The 17,957-nt window shown below is 30.9% G+C and overlaps 2 protein-coding genes across 3 annotated transcripts in view; one reads left to right on the top strand and one right to left on the bottom strand.

The window, feature by feature from the left end:
* Positions 1-17,957, top strand: part of LOC114326786 (5-hydroxytryptamine receptor 1-like) — a 2,054,074-nt gene that overhangs the window by 1,358,480 nt on the left and 677,637 nt on the right. The window lies entirely within an intron of this gene.
* On the bottom strand, positions 870-4,984 carry LOC126880884 (uncharacterized). The gene is made up of 3 exons (XM_050644955.1): positions 3,936-4,984; positions 3,650-3,875; positions 870-1,108 (listed from the first exon to the last, which is right to left on the bottom strand). The coding sequence occupies exons 1-3, from the start codon at positions 4,911-4,913 to the stop codon at positions 870-872; spliced, it is 1,443 nt and encodes a 480-aa protein (XP_050500912.1). The 5' UTR covers positions 4,914-4,984.

The following is a 17,957-nucleotide window of genomic DNA, read 5'->3' as shown; positions in this document are numbered from 1 at the left end:
AAGCAGTTCTGCAGTTCTCGGTTTAATTGTAGCGGTAACAAAAAATACCCGAACATTTTGTCCACGTTAATAAAATAACTTCAGCACCTATAAAAAACATTATAAATCTGTACATGTACGAACACAGCTTAATATAATTTTTGAATGCAAAACCATCAATTTCAATAAACTTGTCAAACAACAGTCGCAAATCATTTTTATCCTGAAATGTTTAACAGACGTCAATTGAAAATATAGTAATTTCCTGTCTCCAATGTTTGTTTGCATTAGCATAACATACTTTAATATTCAAAAAATGATTAAACCAAAATGGTAGCATACAAACATGGAAAATATTATGAATTTTTAATAAACCTTCCTGCTATAGACCATTAAAACTTGGTACTTTATTCTATTATGAGAAAATTTGAACCGGAACATAATCATTAATCTTGATTAAGTATAATTTATCTCCAATTTTGGATGGTCAAATATAAAAAAGGAGATTAATATTATTTACTTTTATCACAAAAAAAATTTCAAAGAAAGCCAAGTACATAAAAAATTATACAGTTATTTGTTATGATGGTCAATAGTTTATAATTAATCCATTATATTAGGAAAGGATGTTAATTAACTAAAACGACGTTCAACCTTTATGATGGTTCTTTATTGAATGCCTTGACAAGCGACAAGCTCTTCCCAGTCCCTGATGCCTATGCAACCCACTATACTCTAAGGTGCAAAGTGGTGTGCATAGTCAACTCACAACATCTCCCCTCTTAAGATCTAAATACAAAAATATAATTGCTTATTGCTTAATGATTAATTACTATATAAATGCAATATATTTATGTTTATACTCTCTAACCTGATCAAACTTATTGTTATTATTGACAATAATATTTCAAATATTGTGGTTTTTTAACCATCCTACCACTTCTCGTTACATATTGATCACCTCCAATATTATGTTCTCTTTCCTCAACCAAATCTGGTTCTACCTGATCATTTTTTAACTCAGATTTGTCGAGTGCTTCCTCATCAATGGTTAGCTGTTCTTGATTTTGAACAGCTGGAGGGCCCCCTTTAGATAAGGAGTCCTCCAGCAATTCATCAAAGAGTGAATCTGATATAAAATTATTTTTTGTAAATTTGCGTAAATACTTTCGGTTTCTACTGTAACATTTACCATTCCTATCAATCCTAACTACATATGATCTTGGTCTCTTTTTGTCAATATCGAGTATTACCCCAGGTTCCCAGTTCCTTGAGTTTAATTGCACCATAACCTTATCATTAGGTGATAGCAATGGTAAATGCTTAGCCGTCTTATTGAAATATTTTTCACTTTTCATCTGATTCCTTTTGAAGGCATGTTCTACATTCTCTACATCAAATTTTGGCTGCAGCTGTGAATCACTTACAGGGACAAAACCTTTTAACTTACGGCCAAATAACAGCTCTGCAGGAGATGGTATACAATGACTGATAGGTGTATTACGAATTTCTAATAAAGCAACATACATATCTTTTTGATCAAACAAAATCTTTTTAAACATCTTTTTGTAGGTTTGCACATATCTTTCAATAAACCCATTTGATTGTGGGTATCTAGGTGAACTAGTTTTGTGAATAATTTCCCATTCCTTAAAAAACTTTTGAATGTACCCATTGGTGAACTGAGGACCACCATCTGAAAAGATAACATCTGGCCTGCCATGTCTTGCAAAAATTGCTTTAAGATTATGAATAACCATTTCATTGATGGTGTTATTATGCAAACAACTTACCTCTGGGTACTTTGAAAAACTATCGACAAGTAACAAATACTGTTTGTTATCAAAATAAAAAAAATCAACAGCAACTATTTCCCATGGTCTTTTGGCAATTTCTTTGGGCATCAGCATTTCTTTCGTATTGGAATTTTGATAAGTTAAACAAGCTGGACAATTCTTTATTAGATCTGTTATTTCTTTATTAATAAATGGCCAAAATACATGGTCTCTTGCTCTTAAAATAGTTTTTTCAATTCCTAAATGGTTGTAATGTAACCTGTCCAACATCTCCCTACGCATACTTTTGGGAATTATAATTTGTTCTCCTCTAAACAGTACCCCTTTCATTTCTGATATTTGGTCTCTACAATTCCAATATGGTTTTATCATTTCATGAAGTTTATGCTTTTCTAATGGCCATCCTGATTTAACCACTTTTGACAACTCTCTTAATTCCAAATCCTGTTCTGATTCAATACATACTTTTTCAAATTTATTTGGACTTATGTCATAGTAATCGATTAAATCTACTTGTGAATGCATGTCTTGCTCTACAATTTCAAAATTAGTATCATCACCACCTGAGCGAGATAAGGCATCAGCCAGGTATAACTGTGATCCTGGCTTATATTTGACAGTAAAATCATAATTTTGTAAATTAATCCTTAATCTTTGTAATCTGAGAGGGCATTGATTGAGTGGCTTTTTAAATATGGCCTCCAAAGGTAGATGATCATTCTCCACAATAAACTCTTTACCATACAAATATTGATGAAAACGCTGACACCCAAAAACAATTGCCAAACGTTCCTTTTCAATCTGTGCATAATTTTGTTGAGTTGGTGTGAGAGATTTTGATGCATATGCTACTGGACCTCCATTTTGTAAAAGGACTGCTCCTAAAGCGTCCTTTGAACTGTCCACTGACAATACAATTGGTTTATTTCTGTTATAGTACTGTAACACTGGAGTATGTACTAATAATTCTTTTAATGTTTCAAAATCCTGTTGATGAACTTCCAGCCAATCAAAATGAACATTCTTTTTCATCAACTTTCTAAGATTACCTGTTAAACTTGACAGATTTGGAATAAATTTTCCTACGTAAGTTAGCATTCCCAGAAAACGACTAAGCTCTTTGACATTTTTTGGTGTAGGCATTTGCTTAATCGCTTCAACTTTACTATCATCAATTGCTATACCATGTTTAGACAACACATGACCAACATACTTTACTTCAGTTACATGAAACTTACATTTATTTTTATTAAACTTTACCCCCCTTTCCTTTGCTCTTGTTAAAACTTGTCTTAAAATTTTGTCATGTTCTTGCCTAGACCTGGCATAGACTATAATATCATCAATATAAATTTTAATTCCATCTATGCCCTCAAATATTTCACTAAACGTTCTATAAAATACCTCTGGGGCCACTTTTACCCCATAAGGAAGTCTTAAAAATCTGTATCTTCCATAAGGTGTTCCAAAAGTCGTTAAAAATGAAGCATTTTCTGTTAAAACTATAGACCAGAACCCTTTATTCACATCTAAAATTGAAAAACATTCAGACCCCGCCAGATCACTTGTTATCTCCTCAAATGTTGGTAACTCAAACTGGGCCCTCATTAAAGCATTATTTAAATTTTGTGGATCTAAACAAATTCTAATTCCATTAGCTTTTTTCACCAAAACTATAGGATTCACAAACTCTGTTGGGTCAGTAACTTTTACAATAATATTCTGATTGATCATTTTATCTAACTCACTCTTAAGTTGCTCCATTAGTCTAAATGGTACCTTTCTGCAAGGTACTATAGATGGTGTATAATTATCCCTTAACTTAAATTCACAAGGAACATCATTTATTTTCCCAATCCCTGTAAATAACTCACCATACACATCCAAAATCCCTGCAGTAGTGATTTCATTTATGTTACACCTCTGAATTAAATTTAAAACTTGAATACTCTTAATACCTAATATTGGAGCTGATTTATTATTGGTTTTTACAATTACAAAATTCAGAACATAGGTTTTATTGTTATTTTCAACTTCTAGATCACAAGAGCCCAACACAACTAACTTTTGACCACCATAATTACTAATATCAATAGTTACCTTTTTTAGATCAACATGTATGTTTAATAAATTAAAAATATGTTCGGGAATTACATTTACCTGAGCCCCTGTATCTAATTTAAATTTCACCATTTTATTACATCCTGTTAGTTTTAACACTTCAAACCAGTTTTCACACAACATATTGATTTCTACAGCCCCCAATACAAATTCATTATCTTTCCCTTGCCTACTACTAAAAGCTTCATTAGACATTTCATTACTGTTATATTCTATAGCATTAACATTATTTTTATAAAAACAAAATTTATTAAAATGGTTATACTTATAGCAATTTGTACATTGTTTTCCCATTGCAGGACAGGCATTAAAAACATGTGATCTTCCACATCTGCCACATTTTGCTGTCGAACCTCTTGCTACGTTCTGGTTTCCTCTCTGATAATTTGTGTTTTGTTGACTATTAAGTTGTTGTTTACCTTGACTTCTGTTTAAGTTTCTTTTTCTCACATCACTTACCTCTAAAGTGTTTGTTTTGTCCATTAACTGACGGATGTATTCCTCTGTTTGCTCCGCTGCTTTACATATTTCAATTGTTTTTGCTAGTGATAGATTGGTTTCTCGAAGTAACCTGTCTTTTGTTTTCTTGTCTCTAATTCCTATGACTATTCTATCTTTAATTAGTCTGTCTTTTAATGCACCGAAATCACAACCTGAAGCTAGTCTTCTTAAATCACCTAAAAAAGAATCGAAACTCTCACCTGGTTCCTGCTCTCTTCGATTGAATTTGTGCGACTCTACTGATAAATTACTCTGTGGAACAAATTCTTTCTCAAATTTTTTAATCAACACCTCATAATTCTGTTTTTCTGCTTCTGTTAAATTCAAGCTCAATTCAAAATGGCCCAAGACATCTTCTCCAATGCAATGAAGAAAAACTGCTGCCTGAATCTGCTGAGATTTTTCTTTACAGCCGGTTGCTATACTATACAGTTCAAATGAATTTTTAAATTTCTTCCAATTTACTGCCATATCTCCACTTACAGACATGGCCTTGGGTTGTTTTAGCATCTCCATTTTGATTTCCTTTTACTAGGATTTTATAAAAATTATTTATTTTGTACCTCTACCTGGGTTTGTAGGTTCAATTCTTTCAATTATAACTGCGCCATGTTATGATGGTCAATAGTTTATAATTAATCCATTATATTAGGAAAGGATGTTAATTAACTAAAACGACGTTCAACCTTTATGATGGTTCTTTATTGAATGCCTTGACAAGCGACAAGCTCTTCCCAGTCCCTGATGCCTACGCAACCCACTATACTCTAAGGTGCAAAGTGGTGTGCATAGTCAACTCACAACGTATAACGGATCTTTGCATAAACGTAATTATTGATTTGAAAACAGAGCTAAATCAAAATGAATTGTCAATATAATTATTAGGAAATGAAAAGTTATTTTATTGAAGTGTTTGATCCTTTTTTACTATTGTAAAGCTTGTTGGACTCAATATCAAATAGCTTGAATATCATACTGGCTATTACTGATAAAAAGATAAATAAAGAACGGTATTAAATAAATTAAAAAAAAAAACAAAAGTTAAACAGTAATCTCTAAAATAAACAGAATAAGTTTCCGTTCGACAGAACTTTAGCCACTCTTGTAAGTAGTACAATAACAATTTATAGGTTAAAGGCTATTACTTGTCTCGTTACCTTAAAAATAAATAATTACCGGAAGTGCCTAAGAGTAGGGGAAGAAAGTATGCTGAATTTGAAGTTACTCGAGCTTAATGGGGACCTATTAGGTTGTGAAGAGTAGGTCCTAAAACCAAAAAAAGTTAAGTGAAGTTTTCCATAAAGTAGGGTACTTTCCATTTTTTTAATTAAATTTTCCATTTCCAACAATCTTTTTCAGATTATAGCTCCATCTGTCCATAATTCGAACAAATGTCTCGAATAAAAGTTGCTTATTTTTACGTAAAGAAATTTTCAATTAAAATTGTGGCCCCTATTTAAGATTTTAAAGTAAACCCCCACTCTAGCCAGGGCCGTGCGGGGCTATGATGCGGTGAGGCAGTTGCATCAAGCGGCATCAAAAGAGAGCATAATCAGTAAAATCAAAACACAAATAATTAAGCAATTCAATAATTACAATTATATATATAGGACCAAGTGTCAGCCGAAAATATTTAACTGGTGAAGGTACAGAACTTATTTTGACAAATTTAGAAAAATTAGTTCTTGATTTAAAACGGCTCAGAGGACAAGGCTATGATAACGGGGTTAATATGAAAGGAATAAGAAAGGGTGTGCAAAACAGAATATTTGAAAAATATCCGAGGGCGTTTTAGGTGCCCTGTGAATGCCACCTTAGTCATAAATGACGCAGCGTCTTCTTCTACAGAAACAACAACCTTTTTTGTATTATACAAGAACTGTACACTTTTTTTCTGGTTTTACAAAGCGTTGGGAAGTTCTGAAAAAAACATGTTACACAACTAAGACTAAAACCGTTGAGTACTACTAGATGGTTAAGTCGAATAGATGCATTGAAACCTCTAAGATTTCAATTTTGCGAAATATATAATGCTGTATTCGAAATAGTAGAAGACGTCAACAATGATTCAGAAACTAAAGTCAGAGCACGAGGATTAGTAAAAAATATTAAAAATTATAAATTTATATGCCATGCAGTTCTTTGGCATGATATTTTATTTTATATAAATTCAGTCTCGAAGACGTTGCAACATGTAACTCTAAATTTGTCAGATTGTGTAAAAATGTCGTCAGAAACTATGGAAAAAATGAAAATTTACTGACAATTTGGCTATGACCAAATGAAAATTACTGATAATGAAATGGCAGAAAATCTGGTAAATAAGTTCCGAATTTCCTGCTGAAAATGAATATTCAGGCAAGAGAAAAATGCGTCAATTTGATCTGTGGATCAGCTCTCAACAGAGGAAGATCAATTATTTAAAGTAAATTTTTTCATCTATATTTTAGACATTGCCTTTAATTCTTTGATTGATCGATTTTCGCTTTTAGAAACTCATAACTCATAATATAATTTTAAATTTTTATATGATATTTTTAAATTAAGGGAAATATAAGAAAATGGAAAAGGCAAAGATGATAAAATACTAGAAAATCTTCATTCAATACTTTTCATAGAAAAAGAATCGGATATAGAGGCAAATGATTTTCTAGAAGAATTATTGCATGCTTTGTCCGAAATGATACCATACTCCATGAAACCTTTAGATGTTTTGAACTATTTGTGCCAAAATAACCTAATTTCTTTATTCCCAAATACAGTGCGTCCATATCCCGAAACAGATCGAGTTTTTTTTTTAAATTACGATTTTTTGGCATATATATCATACTAGTGACGTCATCCATCTGGGCGTGATGACGTAATCGATGATTTTTTTAAATGGGAATAGGGGTTATGTGATAGCTCATTTGAAAGGTTATTCAATTCTCTATCCAATAATAGAGATATTAACATAATTATTTATACAGGGTCTTCAAAAAACATTTTTTTAATTAAAAACTGAGACAAAAAGAAGAATTTATATGTAATTTATTTAATTCAAAATACATTTTACTACTGTCAGTAAACAGAAAAAAAAATTATTTGACAAATAAACATTGATTTTCGTTTAAACGAAATGTTCAAACTGTCAAGAGACAAGTGGGTGGCAGCTTTAACATTGAATTGAAGCGAAAAACAATACTTATTTGTCAAATAAACATTTTTTTTTCTGTTTTCTGACAACAGTAAAACCTATTTTGAATTAAATAAAGTATATACATTCTTCTTTTTGTCTCAGTTATTTTAAATAAAAAAATGTTTTTTTGAACACCATGTATAAATAAATATGTTAATGTTTATATTAGTGAATAGAGAATTGAATACCCTTTTAAATGAGCTATCACATGACCCCTATTCTTATTAAAAAAATCATCGATTACATCATCATACCCAGATGGATGACGTCACTAGTCTGATTTATATGCCAAAAAATCGGAATTTAAAAATAAAAATCGACATGTTTCGGGATTTTTTTCTTGAAATTGCCGGTTTACGAAATAATGAATTTATGCGTTACTTTATGGACGCAATGTATAGTTGTATCACTAAGGGCCGGTATTATCTGTCCCGATTAAACCCCGGTTAGAGGAATTTTGTCATGCGAGGTGCAGAAAGTACCAGCCCTAAGAATTTTATTAACACTCTCTGTCTCAGTAAATTGGGGAAAGAAGTTTTTCAAAACTAAAAATGATTAAAAACTAAAAAAAAAATAAAAACCTTATTTTGTAAAAGATATATGTTTTTAAAATCCCTAAAAAGGGCTGCATCACAAAACGTTTTCGGAATCAATATTTCATCATCAGTGTTATCACAGGTTTACATGCTTTAAGCCACCAAAATATATGGGTAAAAACCCTGAAATTGATTTTAAATAGTTGGGGTTACATTATGTTATCAGATTTTGACGGATGTTACAAATATTTTCAGATTAACCCCTAGCATCAACCATATTGGTTGGAAAATTTTAGGTCGAACCTTACATGGCAGAGTTTAGGTGACATATTTAGGTGATATGATTAAAAACTATTTACCAAGCTCTATAAGACAAACAAAACTAAAAAAACTTAGCACTTATTTCAATAGAGTCCTCACTAGCTGCTACTTTAGACTACACCAATCTGATTGACGAGCTTGCCAAAATTAAAATCAAAAGGGTAAAATTGTAATTTTTATAAATGTTATTTAATGTTAATACATATTTCATTTAATTTTAAGTCTATTTTGTTTTTAAAATAAAAGTTTTCATCCATTCTGTGTATTTTCATTTAATAAAAATAAATACTAGTATTAAGTTTCAATAATATTTAGGGGGCGGCATTTCGAAGACTTGCATCATATTGAAAAGTTGTACCGCACGGCTCTGACTCCAGCTCCGTGTGGGGTCGTGTTTCGACGAAAAATACGCCATTCGATAAATTTTTCAAAAATATTTGAATACCTATATTTTGCAGTTTTTCCATCTGATGTTCATTTCGCGAAATATCGTGGGGTTTTTATTTAAAATTTTATAATTATCCCCCACTCCTCTTAGTGGAAATGAAAACATTTTAAGTCCCAAATGACTCAGTACTACTGAATTAACCTAGTGCCTAAGTTAAAAAACTTCATAGAACAAAAGTTGCTTAAAGTTAGTCAGTTTATCTGTTTCCGGACTTATTTTAAACGTATATTGTTCACCCTCGAGAACGAGTGACTTTCATCCCCCAAGTAAAAGTTCAACTTTGAAGTGGAGGATGAGTAGAACCTAAATCCAAATTTTCATGCAATTAGGAGTTGACCCTGAAAATTATACGATGTCACCGTATTTCACGTACATTTATTGGAGCTTTAAATTTTAAATAAAATTATTAAATTTTAATGCTGTGTTTCTTTTTATCCTTTAAATTATTTTGCTTAAAACCATTTTTTATTTATAAAATAATTACCTTCTTATTATTTCATTTTTTAAAATCTTAATAATTATAAATATTTGTAATTTTTTGTAATGTATTTTTAAAACAAGCATTTAAATAATTTTGTAACAATTTGTATTATTTAAGAGTATGTACAATAATTACATTTTTGTTTTGTAGTAATAGCCTGGGCTGATTATCCGAGAATAGGCCATTTTTGGGAAAAGTTATTTACCAGCAATTTTATTGCTGGAGTCGAATCTTATTATTGTATGTATTAATAATATAGGTATGCAAGGTCCGCAGACAGTGTGCTACTTTTTTTATAACCAAAATGGCGCCAGAAAATCGTGTTTTTTTCAATGTTTGCTTTATAACTCCAAAAATTTTAACTTTACACCAAAAACACTCAAATAAGACATCACCGAAATTAAATTCTGCATAGAGATGTGTTTTTTCCGATTTACTTCGACGAAAACTTTCCCCGGAAAAAGCGGGTTTTTCCAACAAAATCTTTAATTTTCAACTAAACTGTTAAATAAGTAATTATTAATCTATAATTAAATAACTTGTTAATGTAAAAGCCCTTTTTGTATAGATTATAATTCCAGAATTCGATAGAAATTGAATGAACAGTTTAGCAAAAGTTGAATTGTTAATTAAAAATTTACGGTCGCTATAATAACGACAATAATTATGATGCATAAGAATAGCTATAATTTTTTCATAAAAAGACACTACATCTATCTAATCGACTTTACAGAATTGAAATCGGACTATTTAAGCGGCCTCAGGAATATTTTAAAATTATAAAGAATTTCTTGGCTTATAAACAAATAGAATATCTCGGGAAATATTAAACTAAATTAAATTGTAAGAATGGTATTCGAAAAACAGCGGCAGGATGCTTCTTCTAAAAGAAAAAACGTTTAGTTATGATGAGTAGTTCCTGAGATACAACCGGTCAAATTTGACCGGAATTTACGGCAAAGATATAAAAATAGGATCATAATTTTCAAACCGTCACCTTTTTATTTTTGTCCTCTTTCTCCATACCAATTTTCATATCCTTAAATACTCATAACATATATTATTATTATAATAATAAAAACTATCAATAATTCTTGTGAAAATTGCCAAAAATAGCAAAATCCCAATTAAAAATTAGGTTAGAGAAAATGTAACCCTCAAAGTTCAAAATCGGTATACGTTAAAAAAATGCATTTTCTCGGCTTCCCATGGAGCAATTTCCTTCATTCTTTTTTTGTTCCCAATTAACTCGAGTAGAGCCATCGAACTAACGCATTATTAAATGTCAAACTTTCTTTTGTTTTGTTATAATAAATAAATTTTTTTATTATAACACAAAATTGTAATTTGTTTAAATAAAAAATGTTTAAATAATTATACAGCTTTCAAATGAGAATATTTATGTTTTTAACTTTAAAAAGTACACTTGTAGTAAGTTTATCTAAAAAAAAGCCTACAACTGGAAAGCATATGTAGTTTTATGTTCTTTTAAATAAATTAATCTATTATAACAAAACAAAAGCAAGTTTGACATTTAATAATGCGTTAGTTCGATGGCTCTACTCGACTTATTAGGGAACAAAAAAGAATGAAGGAAATTGCTCCATGGGAAGCCGAGAAAATGCATTTTTTTAACGTATACCGATTTTGATCTTTGAGGGTTACATTTTCTCCAACCTAATTTTTGATTGGAATTTTGCTATTTTTGGCAATTTTCACACGTATTATCGATAGTTTTTATTATAATAATATATGTTATGAGTATTTTAAAGATATGAAAATTGGTGTGGAGAAAGAGGACAAAAACAAAAAGGGGACAGTTTAAAAATTATGATCCTATTGTTTATATCTTTGCCGTAAATTCCGGTCAATTTTGACCGGTTGTATCTCAGGAATCACTCGTCATAATTAAACGTTTTTTCTTTTAGAAGAAGCGTCCTGCCACTACTTTTCGAATACCGTTTTCATAATTTAATTTAGTTTAGGATTTTCCGAGATATTCTATTTGTTTATAAGCCAAGAAATTGTTTATAATTTTAAAATTTTCCTGAGGCCGCTTAAATATTCCAATTTCAATTCTGTAAAGTACGTTACATAGGTATAGTGTCTTTTTATGAAAAAATCATAGTTATTCTTATGCACCATAATTATTGTCGTTATTTTAGCGACCGTAAATTTTTAATTAACAATTCAATTGTTGCTAAACTGTTCTTTGAATTTCCATAGGCTTCTGGAATTATAATCTATACAAAAAGGAATTTTTCATTACCAAGTTATTTAATTATCGATTAACAATTACTTATGTAAAATTTTAGTTGAACATTAAAGATTTTGTTGGAAAAACCCGCTTTTTCCGGGGAAAGTTTTCGTCGAAGTGAATCGAGAAAAACACTTCTCTATGCATAATTTAATTGCGGTGAATTTTTATTTGAGTGCTTTTGGTGTATAGTTTTAAGTTTTTGGAGTTATAGAACAAAAATTGAAAAAAACACGATTTTCGGGCGCCATTTTGTTTATAAAAAAAGTAGCACACTATCTGCGGACTTTGCATACCTATATTATTAATACATACAATAATAAGATTCGATTCCAGCAATAAAATTGCTGGTAAATAAATTCTCCTTGTATTTTGCTAATTAGCCCAGAGTATAAGTGTTTCTTAAGAATATTATTGGAGAAATAGTTATTATTTGTAAAGTATTCTTTTTATTTTTTCACACCCTTATGTATGTAAAAAAACTAAGGGATTTTTGAAAGGTAAATCTAAATAGTAAAAGTTAAAGGGGGGCGGCATAATTGAAAATGCACGCGGGTAGCCAAACTGTTAGCGGTGGCTCCGGTCAGATCCAGATCCAAAAACTGCACAACGCATGTTTAATGAAAATATTCGCAACGTTATAAATAAATATCACAACCTTATACATAATAAATTCAAAATATTTAAATAAAACCAGTAGACGTTGAAGAGACCAAAGAATGCAATACTTAAAAATTACATAATGAATTCGAGATCACTCGGATGCTGCCGTCATTGATACCGCCCACTGTGTGCATTATCTTATCTTCTGTGTCTGTATATCGTGTGAAAAACCATTTTCCAAAACCGTATCTCTTATCCCTATTAACCTTATTGTGGTTTCTATGGACAAGCGGCCTAATTTTGCGATATTAGTTACTGCGATTTAAAAAGAGACCTAATAGTCAAGGGCCGGTTGTTCGAACGCTAATCAACAATGATCACTATCAAATATTTAATTACTGTCACCAACTGTCAATGTCAACTTTTATTGGGCTGCTGAAAACATAATTGTTTATAATTATGAGATTAGTTAATCAATTAACATAACAATTATTAACATAATTGATTAAGTAATTTCATAATTGTAATCAATAATTATGATTTCAGCAACCCAATCAAATTGACAGTGACAGTTGGTGACAGTAATTAAATATTTGATAATGATCATTGTTGATTAGCGTTCGAACAACCGGCCCTTAGAGCTAGAACCGAAAAATCATCGTCATAAGTAATATGGAGTTTGGCATGTGAAATGTGTCTATTGTATATTGATAATTATGACCCTTTTCAGGCTGACACCTTAGTGGATACAGGAAGTAGCAATAAGACGGGAAAAATTAGTGTAGTCATTAAAGGTTTTCACCTTCTATTTTGTTAAACCTCCATCGATTTGCATGAAAATTAGTGACTAGTTAGAGCATACCTCAAGAAATAAAACTGATTTGGTGCCAGCGTGCACTTTTACCCTGGGGGTGGATACCACCCCTTCTGGGGGTGAAAACTATTTTATTAAAAATAACCCCACAAATCGATAGAGGGAAAAATTTTAAGTAAAAGTTGTTATATCATGTTATTAAAATAGATCAATACTTTTGAGTTATTAAAGATAAAGGTTTGTCTATTTAAGAGCACAGGCGTGAAGTTACGGATGATAAACTAAACATATTAATTAATTGTATGTTAATAAAATATTATTTTTATATTATTTCGATATTATGAATTTAGCAAAAGTGTGTCCGAATAGGTCAAAAGTACCCATTATTGGACACCCCCAGTTTCTGAACATATTCAGTTTATATTGATAGAAAAAAATTCAATTAAACATCGAAATAATATAAAAATACTATTTTACTAACATACAATTAATTAATATGTTCTTTTTATCATCCGTAACTTCACGCATGTGCTCTTAAATAGACAAATCTTTGATCTTTAATAACTCAAAAAGTATTGATTTATTTTAATAACATGATATAACAAATTCTACTCAAAATTTGTCCCTCTATCGATTTGTGGCTTTATTTTTAATAAAATAGTTTTCACCCCCATGAGGGGTGGTATCCACCCCCAGGGTAAAAGTGCAAGTTGGCACCAAATCAGTTTTATTTCTTGAGGTATGCTCTAACTGGTGACCAATTTTCATGCAAATCGATGGAGGTTTAACAAAATAGGAGGTGAAAACCTTTAATGACTACATTAACTTTCCCCTTTCATCCCCTATTGCTACTTCCTGTATCCACTGAGGTGTCAGCCTGAAAGGGGTCATAATTATTAATATACAATAGACACATTTCACATGCCAAACTCCATATTACTTATAACGATGATTTTTCGGCTCTAGCTCTCCGTCTATAAAGTAATTCGTGAATAATTTCATGCAAGTGCAAAGATCCGTTGGAACAACTAAATGTTTAAACAGGAAATGTCAGGGGTGAGTCCACGAGTTTGGTGATAAATAACTCACAATCAATGAAAGGAAGTTGGTAGTTCGACTTTGCTGCGGTGCGAATTTATTTTTCTCTTTTATAGAATTAAGGAGTTGTTGGATATTAAGGAGTTCGAATTTTCCGTAGGGATATATTGTTAGTATATCGCCTACGTACTAATCGATATTTTTGGTTTTAACTTTGACTTTTGTAGGATTTGTTCTAAGGGCGTGCCTTGTGGTGTTTGTCACTGCTGGGGATACGTCAGCGCTAAACGTATGTATAGATATGAGCGCCGCGCACTTTGCGCCGTGAGTTCTTGGCGCCGCGCCGGCAGAAGTTGGATCGTGTGCGCACCGTTTTTGTGTCACTTAAAGACACGTACTAACGCGTACTAATCTAATGAACCAGCCACAAACGTGTACCGGACACACGGTGCGAAGTGTTCGGTGAGCATATCTATATGTACCTTTATGGTGTATTTTATATTTGACGGTATTAATCCAGGAACCGAAGCTTTTCACCTCGAAATTTTTACAGAATGCTTTGCTTGAAAATTTGGGAATAAGTAGTGGATAGTCCAGGAATCAAAATCTATATGACGCCGAAAGGCGCTTTTACCATGGGGGTGGTTGCCACCCCATCGCGGGGGTGAAAATTTTTTATTATATTTTGACCACAAAAGTTAACAAAAACGTTAATTCTAAGCAAAAAACGTTCCGTACATTTTTTTGATAAAATTAATAGTTTTTGATTTATTCGCTATCGAAAGTGTTAGTTTTATATTGAAATAATCAATGTTTTTCGATAATGCTCATTTACGATTCACTCAATTTTTGCCGTAGAATTTTTTTTTTCAAACCATGAACTTGGAAATGAAATAACCTACAATTTCATATTTAAACATTTTTTCGTATCTCTGATGCTAATCTTTCTATTCTGAAGAAAATGGCATTTTTACCAAACTACAAAAATTCGTGATTCGCTTTGAACTCCAGTTTTTTAAAAACTAATTATTTTAAGCCAGTCAAACTTCTAGAACCTATTAATAATACATAAGTAAAGAAGAATGAATAAGGACAATAATGACTAAAAGCACCGCTAACTTATAGGTCTGGATCCCGTCTGAATCACCAAATGGGCGTTTTAATGAGTGGAACATGTAGAATAAGTCAAATGACAGGAATTATGACAGGTGATAAATAGCAGTCTGATTTTTGCATGAGAGTTTAATCTCTATTCAGAGAGTTTAAATCTGTTCTGTCGGAAAAAATAAATGTGCCGTTTTCGTGGTGTGACCGTTCCAAATTTTTAACCTATTCCACAGTTAAAACTGCCCCTGTTCCAGTGTTCCCATATATCAAAGTTTTTTCGGCTAGACACCCTTAAGCTATTAACAAATTTTCAGCTTGCTATTAATCAACTTTTTTTTCATACGCGGGATCCAGACCAACCTTTTTTTTTCAAAAAATATATTGATTTTTTAACCGAAAGTTTTTTATTTTTTATTTTAGAAAGTTTGGTAACAAATAATTTTGTAGGTTTTTAAATATCTATAAAGTCTATTAATATTAAATCTTTTTAAAATCCTCAGTCACAAAAGGAGATGGTTTTAAAAGGGTTGATAAAGATGGTTTTTGCATGTTATTACAAGCTTAAATTGTCAATAGCTCACTCAATTTTTGCCGTAGAAAAAATTTTTGCAAACCGTGTTCTTTGGAATTAAGCAAGCTACAATTTCATACTGAAACATTTTTTTTTATCTGTGATGCAAATCTTTCTATTCTGAAGAAAAAGCCATTTTCTTCCAAACTACAAAAAAATTGTTATTCGCTTTTAACTCAATTTTTTTTAAAAACTAATCATTCTAATCTGGTCAAACTTCTAGAACCTATTAATGATACATAAATAAATAAAACCAAATAAGGTCAATGACTAATTTTAATCAGGGTGGTGATTATAAGGTTGCTTCCGATCATTTTTCGCTGAAAAAAATAGGGACTGACATTCTTTTCATTATAAGTCACTTAATTTTTGAGCTAGAGACTTTTTTTATTTTGAGAGATAGATATTTTTAAATACTTTAAATTAGTTTTCAAGTAAACAAGTTTTCCTCAAAAGATGCATAGTTTTCCCGTCTTTTGACTTTGAAACTACAATATTTAGTATTTGACGAAGAAGAGCTAACATATAATAAAGTATAGCTCGAATACTATTGGTCTCAAAGAAAATTAAAAAACGGTTGTGTTTATTTTTTTAAAAGGTACATTTTTGTAAAGTAAAGTTGTTTTGATAAAACGAAAAGTTTTGGAGTTATTAGCAGAAAACTTATTAAAAACATTGATTTTTTCGATATAAAACTAACACTTTCGATAGCAAACAAATCGAAAACTATTAATTTTATCAAAAAAATGTATAAAACGTTTTTTGCTTAGAATTAATGTTTTTCCCACTTTTGCGGCCAAAATATATTAAAAAATTTCCACCCCCAAGATGCGATGAAAACCACCGCCATGGTAAAAGCGACTTTCGGCATCATATAGATTTTGATCAGTGGAATATCCATTACTTATTCTCAAATTTTCAAGCAAATCGATTAATTCTTTAAAAATTGCGAGGTTTTGTCCCATTTAAAGCTTCATTACTTGTACTAGTATGTACATATTATCATCCACTGTCTATTAAGCAGCTATTTTTAAACCGTGAGCCGCTAAGACCGTACTAAATGATTCCAGATTATTGTTATCATTTTTTATAGTTTTTTATAAATTTTTATTAGATGTTGGAAGGTTTTATCAGTATTCCGATCTCAGTTTATTCTGTAAGTATGGTTCTAAAAAACTACTTCATAAAAAAATAAAAAACTTATCTTGTAAAATTTATATTTAAAATCCCTAAAAAGGGCTATATTACAATAAAAAAATTTCAGAATCAATATTCCACCATCAGTGTTATCACCTAAAAAAAGTATACCTCTATACTATAAGTAAAGCAAACGTGAGGTTAAATTTTGACAAAGGTAAAAACAATGAATAGATAGTTGTATTTACAGGTTTGCATGCTTTAAGCAACTAAAATATACGGGTAAAAAACCCTTGAGTTGTTTTTAAACTGTTGAGGTGACATTATATTATCTGATTTTAAAGGAGGTTAAAAATATTTAAAGATTGACCCCTGGCATCACATGACATCAACCATATTGGTTGGAAATTTTGTAGGTACCTACACTTTAAATTATGATTAATAGCGATGACAAGACGCAAGCCTGTCGCATTCTTGGTCGGATTCGTATATCTTCGTGCCTAATATCCAGAATTTCGATATCTTTCGTTTAGAGTTTCTTAATTTTATTTTTTTACTAATTCAAAAATAGTTTATTTCTTTACCAAATTAAAATATTTTCAGTAAAATATGTTTACATATCCTTTTAAACTTCAGTTTACTCACTAACTGTAGGAGATAGATAAAATTAAACAACTGTAATAAACACGTGAAAAGGGGTGGACGTTTTCAGTCCTTAAGGGGCTAACTTAATAACTATGCCTCACCACTAAAGTACTTTATCCTGCTTGCCATCTTATGCCCTTATTCGCTGGTTTGTAGAACTTTGTAAACCGGCATGACAAGTGAAACCAAAGGAATATTCACTTCATGGGCACAAACGCTTTATGTTTTAAGCTTTGGATTTCACGATAGTTTATTTAATTTTGAAATTTTAAATCCTGAATATAATTTAAAACTTCTACAATTTCCTTGTAATATATTTAATTTAGCTTATGCTAGGATATTTCTGTCTATAAAAATAGTGCATAAATTCCTACGAATTTTTTAAAACTATATTGAAATCCACAAGGAAAAGAAAATGTTTTTC

The sequence above is a fragment of the Diabrotica virgifera genome, chromosome 2 (assembly GCF_917563875.1).
Source record: "Diabrotica virgifera virgifera chromosome 2, PGI_DIABVI_V3a".
Taxonomy (NCBI): Eukaryota; Metazoa; Arthropoda; class Insecta; order Coleoptera; family Chrysomelidae; genus Diabrotica; species Diabrotica virgifera.
The sequence above is the reverse complement of the archived record's forward strand: the minus strand, read 5'-3'. Positions and strand labels throughout refer to the sequence as shown.